The sequence below is a fragment of the Callospermophilus lateralis genome, chromosome 2 (genome assembly GCF_048772815.1).
Source record: "Callospermophilus lateralis isolate mCalLat2 chromosome 2, mCalLat2.hap1, whole genome shotgun sequence".
In the NCBI taxonomy this organism is placed as follows: domain Eukaryota; kingdom Metazoa; phylum Chordata; class Mammalia; order Rodentia; family Sciuridae; genus Callospermophilus; species Callospermophilus lateralis.
In genome coordinates this window covers 82468473-82488753 of record NC_135306.1, presented here as the reverse complement: position 1 = coordinate 82488753, position 20281 = coordinate 82468473, and the positions used below count along the sequence as shown (strand labels likewise).

The window sequence follows — 20281 nt, the reverse complement described above, 5'->3', positions numbered from 1 at the left end:
ATTGAAACGCCAAATCCTGCACGTGCCCATAAGGGGAATTTTATCTCAGGGTCTTCTAATAGGGCTTTGATTTACAACCCACTGGATAACTCCATGAAACCATAGCAGTTACGTCTTTAAACAAGCAATTGAGGTCAAATACCTGCCACGGGGAAGTGGTGTTAATCCCTCCTCACAGTTATCTACACTAGGCCTCATACATACTGACAACTTGTCTTTAGAAAGTTACCAAAGTAGGTACGCCTCGTCTTAGAGTTGCTAGAGAAATTAAAGCAGGAGAGCAAAGTGTTTTTCATTCTGGGGGTGAGGGAGTTTTATAAGCACACATTTTTTTTTTTTTTTAAGTAAGAGTTAATCTCATTCTTGCTGCTCCAGCAATTGAGTTCTACTCTCATGTCAGATCAGAAAACTAGATATTTGTAAGCTAGTTTGGATGCACATGGAAGCAGACCAGTGCCCACAGTGCTTGAGGGACAACCACAGCCTTCCTTGGATTCCTGTAAATAAATCAAAATATACAATCAGAAAGAGAAAAGATAGGAGAAAGAAAGAATAAGAATACCAGCAGAATTTGCAATCACAGTGAGCTCCAGTACTCATAATTTCCTGATTATTGGTTTATATATTCAGAATTACTGCACTCACATTTAGAATCCAAATTTTTAAAATTCTGGTAATAATATTATTTGATGATAATATGTATCTGCTTAGAATCTTTCAAAAATGCACAGGAATAACTGCTTTTTTAAAAGGAGAAAAAAGGGATAGGGATACAGCTCAATGGTAGAAACCCTGCTTAGCATCACAAGGTCATGAGTTCAATCACCAGAACCAAAATAAAGCAATTTTTAAAAATAAGAAGAAAGTATATAGTGCTTGTGTGAAATAATCTCACAGAGAAAGAGAGAGAAAGCCTTAAAGACAAATACAAATATGTTAAAAATGATCATAAAAGTCTTTATTGTATCATAAATGCGTATAGATAATGTTATATATAACTGTCAATGAAATTATACATCATTTTACATCTTGCTTTTCCAACCACTATTCAATGTAGCCATTTTCCCATGCTAATAAATAATATCTTAAAGTAAATGTTTTTTTAAAAAGAATTACCGTACTCATATAGCTAAGTGGAAAGAAAGGAAATAGAATTCAACAAGAAGTCTGCATCCTGAGATAGGTATCATGGTCACTGGTTGAAAGTTTTATTAGGCACCTTTCCATTACTATGATAAATATCTGAGATAATCAACTTCTATAGAAGAAAGGTTTATTTAGGCTCACAGTTTGGGAGGTTTTGGTCCATGATTGATTTGCCTTGCTGCTTTGGAGCAGGGAATGCCTGCTCACCTGATGACCAGAATGTGAAAAGGGAAAGGAATTGACTGAGATTCCACAATATCTCCCAATGGCAGTGACCTAAGATCTCCCGCCAGGCATGGCCTTTTAAAGTTTTCACCACCAGTTGATAGTGATACAGTCTGGAGACTAAGTCTTTAACACATGGGGCTCTGGGGGACATTTCAGATTCAAATTATCACAGTAGGATCCATAAACCACTTTCATTTGAATTAATCAGAAAAAGCCAAACTTCAACTACATCTCACTATTTAATAGTTGACAAAATCACTTTCTTTGACAAAACAACTATTCTGTACTTTGGTTTCCTCTTCTGTAAAATGGGCATAATATATAGGACATACTTCAAAGAGTAAAGATTCAATGCATTGCCTAGGTCAAGGGCTGGAATGCAGAAAAGCCCACCGTAAGTGTTAACAATTATCACTTATTACTTTTATAAAGCATATCTGTAGAAATCATTTGTCTAATGTTCAAAAGTCTATACAATGACTCAGACTTACCACCCTTACAGGAGGATTTGATCAGCCTGCTCTATGGACTAGATGGTTTATATATACATTTATCACCATCACCATCACCATCACCAACCTGCCCATGATTATTGAAGGCCTCAATATTTTACTCCAGTTCAAAAACGTTACCCCACTCTGAAGTTTATTATATAGACATAGTTCATCACTGACTTTGTCCCTTTCTTCCTTTTAGATTGGATGGATAATGCTTGTTACTATGGGCTCATCTCCTATTGAGTCTGTAGTTGCTGCTGGCAATATATTTGTTGGACACGTAAGTTGCAATACCAAGAAAGCAAGCAATACAAGACATCTACTAAATGGATAGTCTCTTTCTGAAACACAGAATGGGAAAATACCATGGTATTGTCATTTCTTTTAGTGTGGAGAAAAAGATGTAAATAAGGAACCCTTAATTTTGGCAATGTCCAGATTCCAGAAAGAGAGAAAGAAAGGTACCTCCCAAGTGTTTAGATACACTGGTGTGGAATTGGGTTCCTGTAAGTTGTGAAGAAAAGTCGAGATATTTTATTAAAGCATAGGGCTTCTCATATACAAATTCTCTCTACAGTCTTTTCTGAGTTCATTGAATTGTTGAGGTTTCTGGTTGACTCTTCAGAAACAAGCAGTTCATCTCCTCAAATGGATTCCACTGTCTTAAAGCTGTAAACATGTAAGAGACAGCCTTGTATTCTACACTGCAATGCCTGTGGCAGTAAAGAAAACCAACAAAGGCCTTTTGCCAACAACCATGCAGCTGTATAAATAATTCTCATTCTCAGCTTGTCCAAACTGGCCAACATTCTGTCTTTGCTGAGCATGAGTATAAAATGCCTTTATGTTTTTTTTTCTTCTCATTAAAGATATACTTTTGGGCTACAAATTTCACTTCCTTGATTCATCACAGGGATAAATGCTCTTTTTCCTGAAGTCCATTTAAGCAAAGAAATATGATGCCAAGGATGTCCCTCAAAATAGCAGTATTCCTAAGAGGTGGAAAAGTGAGGAATGATAATAAGCTACTCATCACTCAGGATATGTAGCTTCAGGGAGAATGAATAATGCACCAATGAAGCCAAGGGTGAATATTGGCCAGAACCACTGCCCAGAAAAATTGGACTTAAAGCAAAAATGGAGTCACCTAGTGAAACACAGCTCCAAATGCCAGGCTTCCTACTGCTCCAATTCCTCCAGGAAGACTGAGCCTTCTTGGTAAGCCCAGCTCACCAGCCTGGAGCTCTTTAGTGGATATAGATGAAACATATTTCCTTCCCCTATGAGTTGAAATTATAATAATTACAGTCATAAAATCTCTCAGGACTAATTAGGGCACCATCTTGAGTTGATTGCTACTACCTGCAGGATAAGAAGGCTCATGTATTTGGACTCCTATTTACTCTATAAACTGAGGCTCAATGCATTCGGTCTTATATAACAATTATAAATAATGAGGAGAAAATTGTAAAATTGCACCCATGCTCCTGTAGTACTTAATTTGATACTTAATATGCTGAAAACACAGCTATTATTTATGGAGAGCCCTACAGGGCAGGCAGGCTGCCTTCCTTAATGAGATTTGAGTCTTTATAACTACACTCTGTCCAGTTCCTTTCTACCCATCAGAGAGGGATCCTCTGAGTTTCAATTACGAAAGTGCCTAAGGGCACCTGTCTTTGTAATTGCTGGTATTTTTTTTTAATACACCTGTCTCTTATTTTCCTGAAGTCTTTAGAAACAGGTCGAGTCTGTTTAGATGAAGCTAAGTGGTGAAAAGTCACAGCCCACAAGAAATCCCCAGTCCACGAGCCAGACCACTAGGCAGTTACTTGGTCAGCCCTTAATCCTCATAGAATCCAGTCTAGGCTAGATGGAGGCACCCTATAACTAGCTTCACAAATGTCAGGGTTTACCCATAACCATATATGACAATGACCTAGAGCTCAGATGACCCAGACATTCTCAAACTTGAGCAAGTCTCATAATTACTTGGAAGACTTATAAAAACAAAATTGCTGGCCCTACCCCCAGAGTTTCTGATTCCATAAGTCAAAGAATTTGAATTTCTAACAATTCCCAAGTGATGCTGATGGAGTTGGTTCAAGGCTGACTCTTAGAAATACGGATTTAGGTAATGAAATGTTGTGCTGATTACACTCCTCCTCTAAGATTTTAAAGGTCACATTTAATCCAATTATCCTTCTCTTTCTTCAGACAGACTCTCCACTCCTGGTCCGACCATATTTGCCATATATCACCAGGTCAGAACTCCACGCCATCATGACTGCTGGCTTCGCTACAATTGCTGGAAGCGTCTTGGGTGCATACATTTCTTTTGGAGTAAGACTGTTTTGGAATTAACTTATGCAAACTTCAACCTCTTCTTTCTTTGCCATTGTTATTTATTTGTTTTTTCCTTCCTTTTTCCTTTTCTTTTTTCTTTCCCATTGCCAGTGTAAAAGGAAGCCAAGAGAGTGCCTTTTTTGAAGTATGGCAAAAGTTGGTCGGTTTTCTTTGGCATTTGAATATAGTGACCCAAGGAGATTGGGGTCTTCACTTTCATGTTCTTTCCTCCTAAATGTGAATTATTTCCAACCACAGCAATAGAAATCATATGATGAGGTTACTTTGACTGGAAGTTTAAATCTGTTTTTAAAAAAAATTAAAAACTATTACTACTACTAGTAAAGATTTTAACAGGGGTCAGCCAACTATGGACCATTGGCCAAATCCAGAGCATAACTTATTTTTATAAATAAAGTTTTATTAGAAACCAGGTACTCCTATTTATTTGTCTTTGGCATAGTTGTGGCCTGCAAAACCACAATTATCTACTCTATGACCTTTTCAAAACAGATTTTTGGAACCTTGACCTACAGCAGTTGTTCTCAACCCTTACTGCACATTAGAATCACCTATAAATTTTCAAAGACCCTAATTCCCAGGCCCATAGCCCTGGCTAACTAAACAAAAATTGTTGGGGTGAGACCCAGCCATCCGTATTTTTAAAACTTCTCAGATTTCAACTGAAAGCCATGTTTGAGCTGGTGGCCTATGGTGTAGGTCTGAAGAATGCTGTGATAGCCAATATGTGTGCTCTGTGCATAGGCTGATAAGCCACACATTGACACAGACCTTGGCAGAGAAACCTAATCGTATAGGCAATACTCTGTGATTCAGGTGACTAGGATCTCTTGCAAGACAAGTGAGTTTCATTCCAGATTCTTCATTCAAGCTGGGGACAGCCAACTAGTAGAAAGAAGGAAGAAGAAAAAAGAGAAGGATATATTAGAGATAAGCAGTATGAATGGATCCCTAGATTATTCACTCCGCCCCTACTGTGGGAATGCTGCCTTTAAAAATGGGCTAGGTCAGCTATCCCATTCCTTGGTATTTATCTTAAAGAACTGAAATCAGAATGTTATAGTGATACATGCATACAATGTTTATGGCAGTACAATTCACAATAGCCAAGTTATAGAACCATCCTGGGTACCCATCAACAGATGATATATATATATATCACTCACAATGGAGTTCTACTCAGCCATAAAGAAAAATGAAATTGTGTAATTTGCTGGTAAATGTATGAAACTGGAGAATATCATGATAAGTGAAATAAGTCAGACTCTGAAAGTCAAGGATTGAATCTTTTCTTTCATATGTAGAAGATACAGAGAAAAATAAATCAATAAGTAAGGCTCTCATGAAAATGAAGAGAGACCAAAGGAATAGAGGGCAAGGGAAGTAAAGGGCAAGGGAAGGTACTAGGGAATGATGTCAAATTATATCATGTCCATCTACAAATGCACCACAATGAAACCCACTTTATGTGTGATTATAGTGCACTAATTTAAAAATAATAACAATAGAAGGAAGATCTGTAGAAAAGATGGAGGGGATGGGTGAGGAAGAGGATCAGGGGGAGGAAGAAATGGAGGGAAAGGAGAGGTCTTGGGGAATGAGACTGATCATCATGTTATGTGCATGTGCGAACATATCACAATGAATCCCACTTTTATGTAAAAATTTAATGCACAGAAAACTATTAAAAATGAAACTCCATCTTTAACTTGAAAATAATGGGATAGGTGTTATAGGAATGCAGAGGGAGACACTGGATATGGGATTCTCAAAATGTAGGGAAGAGAATCCAGAAGCAATGTCAAGTATGTGGAGTGGGAAGGAGAAAGAGTAAACTTGTCACGAGGAAAACAGAAATAATTTACAAAATCAAAGGGAATCTGGATAAAAGCATATTGTGTTAAGACACAAAGGATTCCAGGAGAGCAAAAGGAAGGTGGAGAGGGGGAATATCATGCCTTTACATAGATTAGGAATCCTGTCTCCATGCCAGTCCAACCCAGATGACCCATCTAAATTGATGATGAGGGCTGGGGATGTGGCTCAAGTGGTAGTGTGCTCGCCTGGCATGCGTGCAGCCCGGGTTCCATCCTCAGCACCACATACAAAGAAAGATGTTGTGCCCGTCGAAAACTAAAAAAAAAATAAATAAATATCCAAAAAATTCTCTCTCTCTCTCTCTCTCTCTCTCTCTCTCTCTCTCTGTCTGTCTCTCACACTCTCTTTTAAAAATAAATAAATAAATAAATAAATTGATGATGAAATGAAATATAGGCTAAAGGGACTTTATGTCATTTAAAAAGACAACATAGAGGCTGAGGAGTCTTCTTTGAGAGTTCTTAAAATTCATGATTACTTATCTTCTGAAATGATCAGATTTGGGCTTTGTGCTTTTCCTCCAAGAATGTGCCCAATTAACTTGAATTTCTCCTGTGTCCCTCTGACTCTCAGGGTGATGCCATGGCTTGGCTCATTGACAAAAGTTACTCTTCCAAACCTCCAAAGAAGCATTGCTTTCTGGCATAGAATTGACTCCTGTTCCATCTCTTCCCTGTAAGGCTTTTGAATCATTTTTCTGAATATAAGAGTAAAGCTCAGCTTGTTTGCTTCCTTTCTTCTGAAATTGCAGGTTTCATCCACCCACTTATTAACAGCTTCAGTTATGTCAGCACCTGCATCATTGGCTGTTGCTAAACTCTTTTGGCCTGAGACAGAAAAACCTAAAATAACCCTCAAGAATGCCATGAAAGTAGAAAATGGGTAAGTGGGACATGTTACCTAATCAATGACTGCATTAGTCGGGTTTTCATTTGCTATGATCAAAATACCTGACAAGAACAACTTAGAAGAGGAAAAGTTTATTTTGGCTCACAGTTTCAGAAGATTCAGTCCATGGTCAGCTGACTCCAAGGCAGAAACATCATGGCGGAAGGGCATAGTGGAAGAAAGCTGCTCAGCTCATGACAGTGGGGAAAATAGAGAAGAGAGGAATGGCCCAGGGCTAGATAAGTCCTTATGGGGCACACCCCCAGTGACCTATTTCTTCCAACTAGGTCCCACCTTCCTGTGGTCCATTCAGCTATCGATGGTGCAATCCAGCAAACATCTTATTGTATTAGGGATTATGCTTCCAACTCATGAGCCTTTGGGGACATTCCAGATCCAAACCATAACAATATCTAACAAGTTGGAGCATGAAAATCCAAATTCAAAACAGCAAAAATTTGATAGAGAGAAAGCACAGAGTGGATTATGATATTAAAGTAGATTTAATTTCCTGTGATTAGACTTTACCAAAAAACATCTTTCTCAACACTTCAGGAAAACCTTTCTAAATACCTGAATTCCAATACATTTCTTTGGGCTGGGATGTAGCTCAGTGGCAAAGCGTCTGCCTTGCATTCACAAAGCCCTGGGTTCGACCCCCAGTTCCAAAAAAGACAAAAAAAAGAACCCCACCAAAAAAAAAAAATAAGATTAAAAAAAAACTGTTCATCATAAATATATTTTATTGTAAATACAGCATAGTGTTCATTGAGCTTTTGTTTAACGGTGTTAGAAAGCCATAGGATGAGCATTTCTGGAGTTGCTTTATATAACAAGAAAGTTCATCTTCTTTTTTTCCTGTGAAAAAGAAAGAAAAAGGGGTGGGAAAAACTATAAGATTTTAAATGTTCAAAAGTATTTCATTAAATAATAATTCATGGACCATGATGTGTCGAAGAGTCATCCCTTATTTGTAGGAAAATCAACTCATAATCGTGAATGGAAAAGCAAAGTTGCTAAAGAATGCAGTAAAGGTTAAGCATTCCTAATCAAAACTTCTAAAATCCAAAATCTAGAACTTTTGACTCTACAAGTGAAAAAGTCCATACCATTGAACTTTGTCTCATGCACAAAATTGTTTAAAATATAACATAAAAACTTTAAAGTCCATGTGTATAAGGTATATGTGAAACAAATTAATTTTTTATTTAGACTTGGGTCTTATCCCCAAGGTATCTCATTATGTATATGCAAATATTCCAAAATCCAAAACACATCTGGTCCCAAACATTTTGGATAAGAGACATTCAACCTATAGAATAATTTCACTTATGAAGTTAGTAAACACGCATATTTGAAGATGTATCATTTAGAGATAAAGTATGTGGGAAAATTGTAAAGAAAGGGAATGATAAACAGAATTGAGGGAGGCGGGTACCTCTGAGATTAGAAGAGTAGGGAGGGGATAAGATTACACACTGGGGAATTCATAGCCATACCAAAGTACTTGACAAGAGCAACTTAGAGAAGGAAAGCATTATTTTGGGTTCTTGGTTTCAGACATTTAGTCCATCGTCAGCAGACTCTATTGCTCTGGACCCAAGATGAGGCAGAACATCAGGGCAGAAGGGCTGGTGGAGGAAAAACATTCAGCTCATGGCATCCAGGAAACAGAGACACTAGTGACAACCTATTTTCCCCAAGGATATGCCTCCAGCATCCTACTTCCTCCAGATACTACCAACCCACCTACAGTGACCACCCAGTAGTCCATTCAACTTATTAATCCATCAAATGGAGTAAGCCACTGATGAGGTTACAGCTCCCATAATCTAATCACTTCACCTCTGAACATTCCAGCATTAACACATGAGCTTTTCAGGGGACATCTTGTATCCAAACCATAACAAAAGGTGATGAGACATTCCATTTCTTAAATGAGGTGACAGCTATACAGGCCTTCTAAAATTATTACTCTTTATACCATGAATATTTTATAAATATTGTCTGGTAGCTACTTTCAATTAATAATTCTAAACCTCTACTTTTTAATCATTTTCCAATTTTTATTATAAATGCCCCAAATTTAAAAAGCAATATTGAGGCTGGAGGTGTAGCTCAATGATTGCACAAGTGTTTAGCATGTGTGAGGCCCTGAGTTCAATCTCCAGCATCATGAAAAAAAATATTAAAAAGGATAATAGTTAGATGCAAATATGCTCACCACCTATATTCAACATCATGATTTCATGGGATTCCGATGAGTATTTTGACCAAGGTAGAGATCTAAATGTTTGCCTCTCACTCAAATGAGATCTGATTCTGCCATTTATGCATCTGTGGTAACTCTGGAATTGCTATCTTTTTATAAAGTGATTCAAGGAATCTCCTAGAAGCTGCAACACAGGGAGCATCCGCATCTATCCCTCTGCTGGCAAGCATCGCTGTGAATCTGATTGCCTTCTTGGCCCTGTTGTCTTTTGTGAATTCAGGCCTGTCCTGGTTTGGAAACATGTTTGACTACCCACAGCTGAGTTTCGAGGTATAATTCCATCATACTTCTGCTTTCTGTTTTGTTTCTATCCTTGTTTAAGTTTGTGTACAGCCTTCCCTAACTACCCGCGGTGTACTCTCACAAACTGCAGAAGCTCTTCAGCGGGCTTCCCCCATCTTCCCAAACCCACCCCCTCCTACCACCCTCCTTCCTCCAGACAGTCATTTGCTCCTGACTCCATCCCCAAGATTCCAGGTTGCTTCAAAGCACCCAATTCCAGCCTTGACTCCCCTCTTAGTCTGCTTTTTGTTACACTAACAAATGCCTGTCTGGGTAATTTATAAAGAAAAGAGTATGTTTTATCTCACCGTTCTGAAGCCTAGAAATTCAAGGTCAAGTGGCTGCATCTGACCAACTTCAAGTGAGGGCTATTGTTTGTACCCTGTATAGTAGAACCACAGAAAGGGCAAATGGGCACATGCAGAGAGGGAGAGGGGAGACAAAGGAGCTCACCCACTTTATAACAACATACTCTCTTGAGAACTACTACATACCAGAAAAAACTAATCCAGTCTCTCTTGGGAAAGATATTAATTCATCTGATGGGCTCCACCATCTCTCAGCAGCATTACACTGAGGACCAAACCTCAACAGGAGTTTTGGTAAGGATGAACCCATATTTAAACCATAGCAACTCCTAATGATGGGAAACAGAATGTGAGGGGATATCTTGTGTCTAAAAGAGATAGAGGATTAAGGAACAATCTTGTTGAGAGAATGAGGCAAAAGAACTAGAAGCAAATGCCTGTTCTAACCAAATATATTCTGGTTTTTGCAGCTAATATGCTCCTACATCTTCATGCCCTTTTCCTTCATGATGGGAGTGGACTGGCAAGACAGCTTTATGGTTGGCAGACTTATAGGTTATAAGACATTCTTCAATGAATTTGTGGCTTATGAGCAACTCTCACAATTGATCAACTTGAGGAAACAGGCTGGACCTAAATTTGTGAATGGCACTCAGCAATATATGTCAGTGAGTAAATTGTCTGATTTTTCCGTGTACTTTTTCACCTAAATTCATTTGTCATCTAGTGACTTGTGCCTTTGTGCATCAGACACTATGCCAGGCATTTGAGTTATACCAGAGAACAAAACAAATCAAAAATCCTTAATCTTGTGGAGTTCATAATGTACATGGCACTTCATTATTTTCAACTATATTGAATTAATCATGTGTGCATATGTGTGTGTGTGTGTGTAGGGGGAACAGAGGAGAGAGAAAGAGTATCCATATCAGTGATAATTTACTTTTGAAGACTGTAGACAAAACCTTTAGACACATGAGCTGAGACTGAAACCAATCAATCAAAAGTATTTATTGAATGTCTTCTCTGTGTAATATGTTCCATACCAAGACCAAGTACCGAACAAGTCACTGCTCTGTTAGTTTTGCATCTTTGTGGAAAAATACCTGAGATGATTAACTTCTAAGGAGGAAAGTTTTGTATTGGCTTATGATTTCAGAGGTTTCAATCCATAGTCTGTTGGTCTCATTGCTTTGGGGCCTGTAGTATATCATGACAAATGTATATAGCATTGGAGATCTGTTCACCTCATGGGAGCCAAGAAGCAAAAAGAGAGGAAGAGGTGGGAGTTGTGTCCCAATTTCTCCTTCAAAGACATGCCCCCAATGACCTAGATTCCTTCCACAAAACCCCACCTCTTAAAGGTTCCACCGTCTCCCAAAGGCACCATCAACTGGGGACCAAAACCTTTAACATATGGAACTTTGGGGGTCATTCATGATTCAAATTATAACAGGTCCTACCCTCATGGAGCCCATAGTCTAATGATCACAAAGCCCTCTTCCTTCCCGGGGAAGGAATTTTATGAGATCTGAGAAACTGCCTAAATGCAAAACAGTGCCTGGCCACCATCAAGAGATGGTAAGATGCATTATTACCATCCAGGGTGATGACAAGGAAGAAAAAACTCAGGTCTATGATCTGAAAACCTTGATTTAAATGCCTCATAATCATGTCAACTTCAGAACAACAGCCTACAAAGAGATGCTCATGTCTGCCTGGACTTTGGTGGGATGAGGAATTTGGATGAGGCTGTATTTGTAGCTGAATCTCCAACTTCTTACCCCCCAAACAATAGAATTGTCATAGTGGAAACTAAACTATTTCCATTCAGGAAATAGTGAATATTTTTGACCACCACCATTTCTATAACCTACTTGAAGTTAATGTCCCAGGTTCATATTGGGTTTTAAAAGGCAAAGGAGGAAAGCAGGCTGCCCAAGTATTGAGACTGTTCACCCCCAACACCAACACCACCCTTCCAGCTGCCCAAAGACCAGACATACTAATTGAATTGGGTCCCACATGTTACACAAGTTAGCAACAGCCTACTCCAGGACCACTGATTACACTTCGCAATCAGGGGCATTTTGACCTACACATCTGATAGGACAGGGGCTTTGTTTCTCACATGTTCTTTCTTCAATGAGCCTCACAGTGAAACTTGACCATTTACCCTCATTGTTTGGATGCCACCTACACCAATGGTTTTCCTGCCAAAAGTAAACAATAAGCTAAATCAAGTGAAATGTTTCCTATCCCCAACTGTCAGTTGCCAGCAGAAAATAGTTTTGCTAATGAGAAAAGTGAGCTGCCAGTTCTGGCAAAGCTAAGCAGCTTTGTGAAAAGGCTGTTAAGAAAATGGAGACAGAACTGTAGCACTGATTTGGGTTTGGGGGTGAGCCCAGACGAAGGTAGGCACACAGAGCACATAGGGAGATGTGAGCTCAGTGGCCTCTGTCATTCATTGCTGTCATGATGGGAGCAGCATTTTGTTACTCCAGATTTCTGATTATAAATCAGCAATGGTAAGAAGAGCCCCAGCAATTTTTGCTTACCAACCAAAAAGGGGTGAAGTATGTTCCGACAACATTTTAGAAAATATGACATGTGACTGAAGCATGCTATGTTCAAATCCCCAGTGATATCCATTGAATCACACCCACTGCCAACCTCCATCTAAGGTAAGAAGTCAACATTTGGATGTGGCACCCACACACAGAGAAGGTGACATTTATTGCTCCATCATTTTCTCTTTCTTAAAGATAATACTTTGCATGTTTGTTTACATCTTAGTATATAACATCATTTAGAATTTAAAATCTCCAAAAAGTTGTAGAGGTTAAAGGCACACTCCCTAGTTCTCTACCACCCAGTTCTTCTCCCTTGAGCATAATGTGCTCACTGTTCTTAACCTTGCTTTTTGTGCTCAGTAGCATATCTTGGAAAACTTTCTATATCAGTGCCTGTGACAGTATTCTATTGCATAGACACTGTAATTCATTTAACCAGTGTCTATGCAATAGATGAACACTTAGCAATTTGCTATTAGAAGTAGTGCCATGGTGGCTGTCCTTGTATGTGTAGCATCTTTGCTTGCTCTCAAGGACAGCTGTAGCGTGAATTTTGTAGTGCAGTACATCCTTTTCCATTATGTAATCTTTCACGTTTGTGGACAAAGGCCAAATCGAATCGTCCCAACCTCCCTTTCCTCTTCTTATAAAACCATACTTGGCCACATCTGTGTATCCCTTTGCCCCACAATCCCCAGACAGGGAAAAGAAGAGTCATAAGTCCTTCATGCCATCTCCCTCCTCACAGTCTCTTAATAAGCGTGGCTCTTTTGAAGCCAATTGAACTAAATGAAAAGCACTAGAAAGAGCAGGGAACCAGGATGAGCTTTTCCAGGAACAGTAGACTGTGCAAATACTCAATATTATTTTTCCTCCCTGCTGTTTGCACACTGTTTGAAAATAACAAAGAAGTTCTCAGAAACTATGAGAGAGAAAAGGGGCCTTCCAGTCAACAAAAACTTAGCACAAGCACTTCAATCTTAAGCGTGAGCTTTTAAAAATCCAGTTAGCACAAGAAAAAAATAAAGTATTACTAGTGAATGTAGCATGTTTGGTTTGTTCTTTGAACCAAATCATAGATGTTTTAGGATATTGGAAAAAAATTATTGTCCCAATGATGTAGGTACCTTTCTTCCTTCTCTTGCTTCCAAATGGGCATCCATTTGGAATCATTCTGGTATGACCAGAACTGGGAAAGAAAGGGAAGCACACATTGTGGCCAGACTAGACGGAAGCCCCTGTGATATATGAGAATTTCTTTTTTACTAATATTATTTCTTAATTTTCCTTAGGCCCTTTGTAGTCAACAACCCCTGAAGACCTAGTCCCAGGCAACCAATGATCTTTCTTTCACTGTTGATTACTTTTGGCTTTCAATAAGCATTCAGCATTCATGTTGTTGTATATATTACTTCCATTTTCTTTTTCTTGCAGAGCAGCATTTTATAGATATTCATACTGTGTCCATTTTCCTACTGAAGGACATTTGAGTTGTTTTAAGTGTGGGGCTATTAAGAGTAAAGCTGTTATAAATATTCATGTACAGTATTTGGAGGGTCATGTGTTTTTATAATTCTCTTAGGAAAATTGCTGGTTCATACAGGCAGCATGTATTAACTTGATGAGAATCTGCCATAAACAGCATGACTGTGTCCTTTTGCATTCCTACCAGCAATACACGAGTTTCCGTTGCATTGTGATTTTGCCATACTTCGTGTTGTCAGTCTTTTTAAACTTTAGCCATTTTAGTAAATGTATGGTGGTATCTCATTGTTTTTCATTTGCATTTCCCTGGTGGCTAATGATGTTGAGTACCTTTTCATGAGCTTCTTGTTCATTTGCATCTTTTGTGAAGTATCCAAATCTCTCCACCCATTTTTCCTTGGGTATTTGTCTTCTTATCAAGTAATAGCAGTTCTTTATATATTTTGAATAAGTTCTTTGTCAAATAAATGTTATGTGAATATTTTCTGGGACCAATTTTGTATCTCCACCAACTAGTACTACACCTGGCACATTGTAGCAGGTGGCCAGGTCCTATGGAATATTGGAAATTATCAATGAGTAGGAAGTAGCATTTTTAGGAACCAAGGCCACCAATTCGAAGTCAATTGTAGAGCATTTCTTGAATCTACACAGCCCCTCTTCACCCTCTCTCAAAATTCAAGGGGAGGGCTGGGGATGTGGCTAAAGTGGTAGCACGCTCACCTGGCATGAGTGCAGCCCAGGTTCGATCCTCAGCACCACATACAAACAAAGATGCTGTGTACTCCGAAAACTAAAAAATTAATATTAAAATTCTCTCTCTCTCTCTCTCTCTCTCTCTCTCTCTCTCTCTCAAAAAAAAAAAATTCAAGGGGAGGTGGTAAAAACTGCCTAGGAAACAATGGGTATTTGTCACGATATGCTGTGCATTTATTTGTTAATATCAATTCTGTAGCCAAAATACAAAGCCAAGTTGGGATGTCAAGTTTCTTAGGCTGGGTCAGATCATGGATCCATTGGTGTTTATGCTTGCTTGCAGATTCGTTCCGAGACAATTGCCACTTATGCCCTCTGTGGGTTTGCCAACTTTGGTTCCCTAGGAATGATGATCGGTGGACTCGGTAAGTGAAAAGATATTCTTCTACAACAGATGTAACATAAACAGACTTTGGATCTCCATCTAACTCTAATGTTATTCATGTCAGCAGAAAAGTTACCCTCAATAGTATAAAATCCTCTGGGGTCTATTTTTTATCCCCACTCTACAAGATAGATTTCCTCTGTACACCCAAACTAACCTCAGAAACATTATCCTCAAACTTACAGATGCCTCTCCCAAACCAAAGTAACACAGAATTTTCACTTGTTTACTAACATCAGTAGATTGACTGATTTTTATTTTGTTTTGTTGGGATTGACCCCAGGGTTACTCTACCACTGAGCCATACCCACAGCCCTTTAATTTTTTTGCTTCGAGACACAGCCTTGCTAACTTGTCTGGGATGGTCTCATAGTTGTTATCCTCCTGCATCAGTCTCCTGAGTAGCTAGGATTATAAGTGTGTACCCCTACGTCTGGATTTATAATACCTCCCTGCAGAAGGATTCTGGGGACCAATCAAAGATTGGTGGGAAAATGCTGTGATTTATGAGTGATGTCTCCCACTGGCATGGAAATAGTTGGTGACAGTTGAGTCACCATCTCAGACCATCTCATCAATCGATCCCTCCATGCATCCCCTTGGATTTGCCATGCTCTCCATGCTCTCTGAGCCCTTTGGATAAAACTAAGGACTTGTTTCTTTCCAACTGACCTGAAACTCCAATATCAGAACACTTTTTAGAGGCTACAAATTTGGATTTCTAATCAGTAGAATCAACATTAATCTCAAACAGCTCCTTTCATGTCTCCCAGCCTCTCTAGCTCCTGGCAGAAAGCGGGACATCGCCGCTGGAGCAATAAGATCTCTGATCGCAGGGACTGTTGCTTGCTTCATGACAGCCTGCGTTGCAGGTACTACATCCCATCCTTTGTGTCCCGGGTGCCCACTGAAGGAAGCTTTCAGGAAAGCAAGGTCTCCAATCCTTATATGCAGCATATGCTGCTACAGAAAGCTGAGAGTCAGAGCTGCTATTAAGCGTATTGTAAATTTAAATGTGTGGTGTGGAGGAGGCTGGGAAGAAGCTTAGAACAGAAGGATAGTTTGGTGACTTCACTAATTATGAAAATAAATGCACTCTGTTCCACTTCTAGGCATACTCTCTGGCACCCCTGAGGACATCAACTGCCATCACATTTTAGAGAATGCCTTCAGCTCCAGTTTACCTGGCAACGCAACCACAGTGATGTCTTGTTGCCAAAGTCTGTTGAGCAGGTATTGCAATTTTTGTTAATGAAACTATTTTTCTTTTATTTTTATATTGTTATAGGTACATTGCAATTATACATGAGTAGAATTCATTGTTACGTATTTGTACACGCACACATTATAACAATATAATCTGGTCGATTTCACTCCCAATATCTTCCCTTCCCCTTTCCTCCTCCCTTCCACTCCTGTGCTAGTCTCCTTAGGTGTTGTACTCTTGATTATAATTTCTCTATACTTTCTTATTAATAGTCAAATCCAATCTTAAGACTTCATCCACTTACTTTTTTAACTCTTATTTTAACATAAGACTGAACATCAATTATATCAACGTTTCACTTTGACTTTTCTCAGGTAAGACTAGGAACTAAAATTCTCAGTAGTACTGCTCAAGTATTTAATATGTACCCAGCTATACATCTGTCACTTCATATGAATTATGTCACTTACAACTTGCAATCACTGTATGTTGAGCACTATCACTTTTTTTTTTTTTTGCATTTGATATAGCAGAGGCTTAGAGAGGTTATGCCCACTCAAGGAAAATTAGTGCCAGCACAACCAAGATAATTCATGCCCATCTACCCACAAAGCCCATGCTCCACCTGCTACTGCCTCCCTTCCAAGGGGATCAAGACTATCCATCTGACAACATGGTGATAGACTATAGTGGATAAGAGGCCACCAGGGACCCATGCAGCCATCTCCACCTTCTATGGTTTCTTCTCACAAAATCAGTATCCCCACCATCCCATCAGCTCTCTTTTATGTGCAGGTGCATTACAAAGATTGACTCTATCTCTGCTTCTTCTGGTAAATAGGAAAAATTCTTGAAGTCACACAGAATTTGAGAGCCAAAATTAATTCTCCCATGCCTGTCTGTAACTGTCTTTAACTCACCCTGACCAGAATGTGAGGGGGGAAAAAAACAGCTTTCTGCCCTGTGCCTTGTTTTTTTTTGCAGGGGGGAGGGTGGTTGCAGATACCAGGGGTGCCTTACCACTGAGCTATATCCCCAGCCCTTTCTATTTTTTATTTTGAGACAGGGTCTCACTAAGCTGTTGGGAGTCTCACTAAGTTGCTGAAGCTGGCTTCAAACTTATTCCTCCTGAGTTTCTGGTATACAAGAAGGGTGCACCACAGTGCCCCATTCCTGTGACATTTTTAATGTGTCACCTTCTGCTCACCCATTGTTTCTGCTGTACAAGGCTCAACTAACGTTTTCATTCTACTTTCCACCAGCATTACTGCCAAGGAGCCTGGTGAGGTCATCCCAGGAGGAAACTACAACCTGTACTTTGTGAAGAGCTGCTGCAAATTGTTGAATCCACCAACACTGAACTGCAGTTGGATCCGTGACACTTTTTGAATTCCACCACTTCCCCTTTGGAACTCTGAGTGAAGATGTTGAGTTTTCTGCTTTGGAGAGAAAAAATAGAGCTATTGTCTACGGATTAATAAATTTAATCATGGAATCAAGTTTAATTGCAAGGAAAGAAGAAAAATTAAGAATGAACCATCCAGAGCTATAACATCTCCCTGCTTCCCTTCCCTCCCCAACGCACCTTCTCCACACTGTGACCTACTATGATGTCTCCAACTGAGGTATCATCTCCACTCTCAACAATGTCTTCTAACCTTACATTTTTAAGGCATTTCATGACAATACAGGTTTAAACAGTAGCTCTCAACAACATGGCTGTGACTCAGCCATATCTTCTTAGTACATTAAATGGCCCCAGAGTGACTTGTTTTAAACACATCTCAGGTGACATCACTCTGCATTCACCCTAACTTCCCTGAAATAATTTGAACTTAAATTTCACCCAAAACGAAGGCTGATCAGCAAACACCTACTGATTGGCTACCATCCAGAGGTCCTACCTAAATCCAGAGTTCTTCAGAAAAGCATGTAGACCATACCAGAATAAGGATTTAAATTCTGTAATCTTGGAGAGTTGTATCAATCAGTTTAAGTTAAGTTATACTGCAGTAACAAACAATCACAAAAACTTGTAGCTAAATTTATCTTTCACTCATATTATGTTTGTAATGGTCAACTTTGGCTTAATCTATATTTTCTTAATTTCCAGGATGCAGGCTAAAGAAGCAGCCTTTGTGTAGGGCATGCTGGTATTAGAGAGGGAAAAGAAAGGTAGGGATAACATGATGGTTCTTAAAATTTCATCATTCACTTGCCCTATATTCCATTACCCAGAAGAAGTCCTATGGGAAATATAATGTCCGTTACCATAGATGTATTATCCTATCAAAGAGAAGGATGGTGAGTATTTTGCAAGAATAATATGATACTATCAAGTACATGATATCTATTCTTCCTTCAAGGAGTCGACTTGTTACAGGACATAATGGTAGGCCTATTCATGTGCAAATTTAGTAATATTCCTGGTGACAAGACTGGAAAGCAATCTTCATTCAAAAAAAGCCATATAAGGACTAATCAAGAAGAAAAATAAGTTCTTGTTCAGATCTGAACAACTTCATTGATATTTCCATTGACCAGAGAAGTGTCAGCATCAAACTTGCTAACTGGGTCTCAGAAAATGTCAGAGATGATGGTGGTTTCCTTTAATGACATGCTCATCACTGATGCTCTTAATATTCCAAAGAACACATTGTGTGAGAAAACACCAATGCCTCTGAGTCAAAAAGTGACTCACAGAGAAGAGACTCTGAATGTGACAAAGTTCTGATACCTTAAGCAATTTCTTTCTTTTTTTTTCAACTGTTCATGCACAGGAGTTATTATTTTTTTAAAAGATCATGAGTAAACAGTTGTGTTGTTTTGCTGTTCTTTTGATTTGGGGTTGTTAGATGTGAAGGAGTAATCTCAAAGGACTCTTTATCCTTGAAGTAAATATACCAAAATATTTCTAATTTTTTATTTTTATCCATTTTTCTTGGGATCCAATATGCCCTTTTATTCTTTACACTTTATTTTAGGAAAATATATTTGCATGTCTTTTTGGTTTCAGGCTTCATTATAGCATAGGACAATATGTCAAAACTGCCAATAATTCACATGTTGGTTCTCCTTTCTCAGTTATGGTGCTGTAATGACAAAAGATAGAGTTTAAAAATTGGTTGGCTATTAGAGAGCCTGAGAATGAAATGGAATAGAAGAATCCAAAGAGTTAAAAAGAATTAGAAAATCTTTTGTCATTACTATTCTTTAAATATTTGTAACTCTCCTGTAAGCTTGTTTTTTTTACATAATTGCTACTCTGCTTATTATTAAGTTTGTCTTTTCAAATTGTAAAATTAGTCATCTTTAATAAAAAATGAAGATTGTGTAAACATAGCTAAACATATTTCTCCCCACCCTGTTTACCTGGCTCTCTTGCCAGTACCACATCCCCAGGCTGTCACTGTTAATTGACTAGCACACACACGTTTCTCCTTGCTTATACAAATGGTTTATTAGAATGTGGGGGATTTATTGTTGGTGAACAAATGAAATGACTATATTTACACATTATCTTTAACTTCCTTCTTTTTAGTTGGCAGTAAACATGGACATTCTTGCAAGTTATTTATAGTTCTAACTTTATCCTTCCCTTCTCCCTATTTATTGTATGTGTATCACACATGTATGTACAATTCTACATAAATGATATAATATACATACTGGGGGAGGGATGGAGTTGGACACATGCTATAATTCAGATCTTGAATGTTACCCAAAGACCCATGTGGTAAAGGCGTGGTCCCCAGCCCATGACACTGTTGGGAAATGGTGGAACCTTTAGGAGGTGGGGCTTGGTAGAAGGAAGTTAGGTCCTTGAGGGCGTGCCCCCAAAGGGGATATTAGGACCTTGGCCTCTTTCTCTTCCTCTCCTTCTGCTTCCCAGCCATCATGAGGTGAACAAACCTCTTCCACCGCATGTTCCTACTATAATGTACTATGCCACCACATACGCGTGGACTAAAACCTCTGAAATCATGATCCAAAAGAAACCTTTATTCCT

General features: G+C 38.8%; 1 protein-coding gene across 3 annotated transcripts in view; it reads left to right on the top strand.

Moving 5' to 3' along the window:
• The window catches only part of LOC143392528 (solute carrier family 28 member 3-like), a 109329-nt gene extending 89587 nt beyond the window's left edge, over window positions 1–19742 (top strand). For all 3 annotated transcript variants that reach the window (XM_076846125.2, XM_076846126.2, XM_076846128.2), the window contains exons 11-19: window positions 2071–2151; window positions 4089–4214; window positions 6868–6998; window positions 9378–9546; window positions 10337–10534; window positions 14964–15045; window positions 15839–15937; window positions 16178–16298; window positions 17535–19742. In XM_076846125.2, the coding sequence (XP_076702240.2) occupies window positions 2071–2151; window positions 4089–4214; window positions 6868–6998; window positions 9378–9546; window positions 10337–10534; window positions 14964–15045; window positions 15839–15937; window positions 16178–16298; window positions 17535–17661 (1134 nt within the window). In that variant the 3' untranslated portion in view covers window positions 17662–19742. The remainder of the gene's footprint in view (window positions 1–2070; window positions 2152–4088; window positions 4215–6867; window positions 6999–9377; window positions 9547–10336; window positions 10535–14963; window positions 15046–15838; window positions 15938–16177; window positions 16299–17534) is intronic.
• The last annotated feature ends 539 nt before the right edge of the window (window positions 19743–20281 follow it).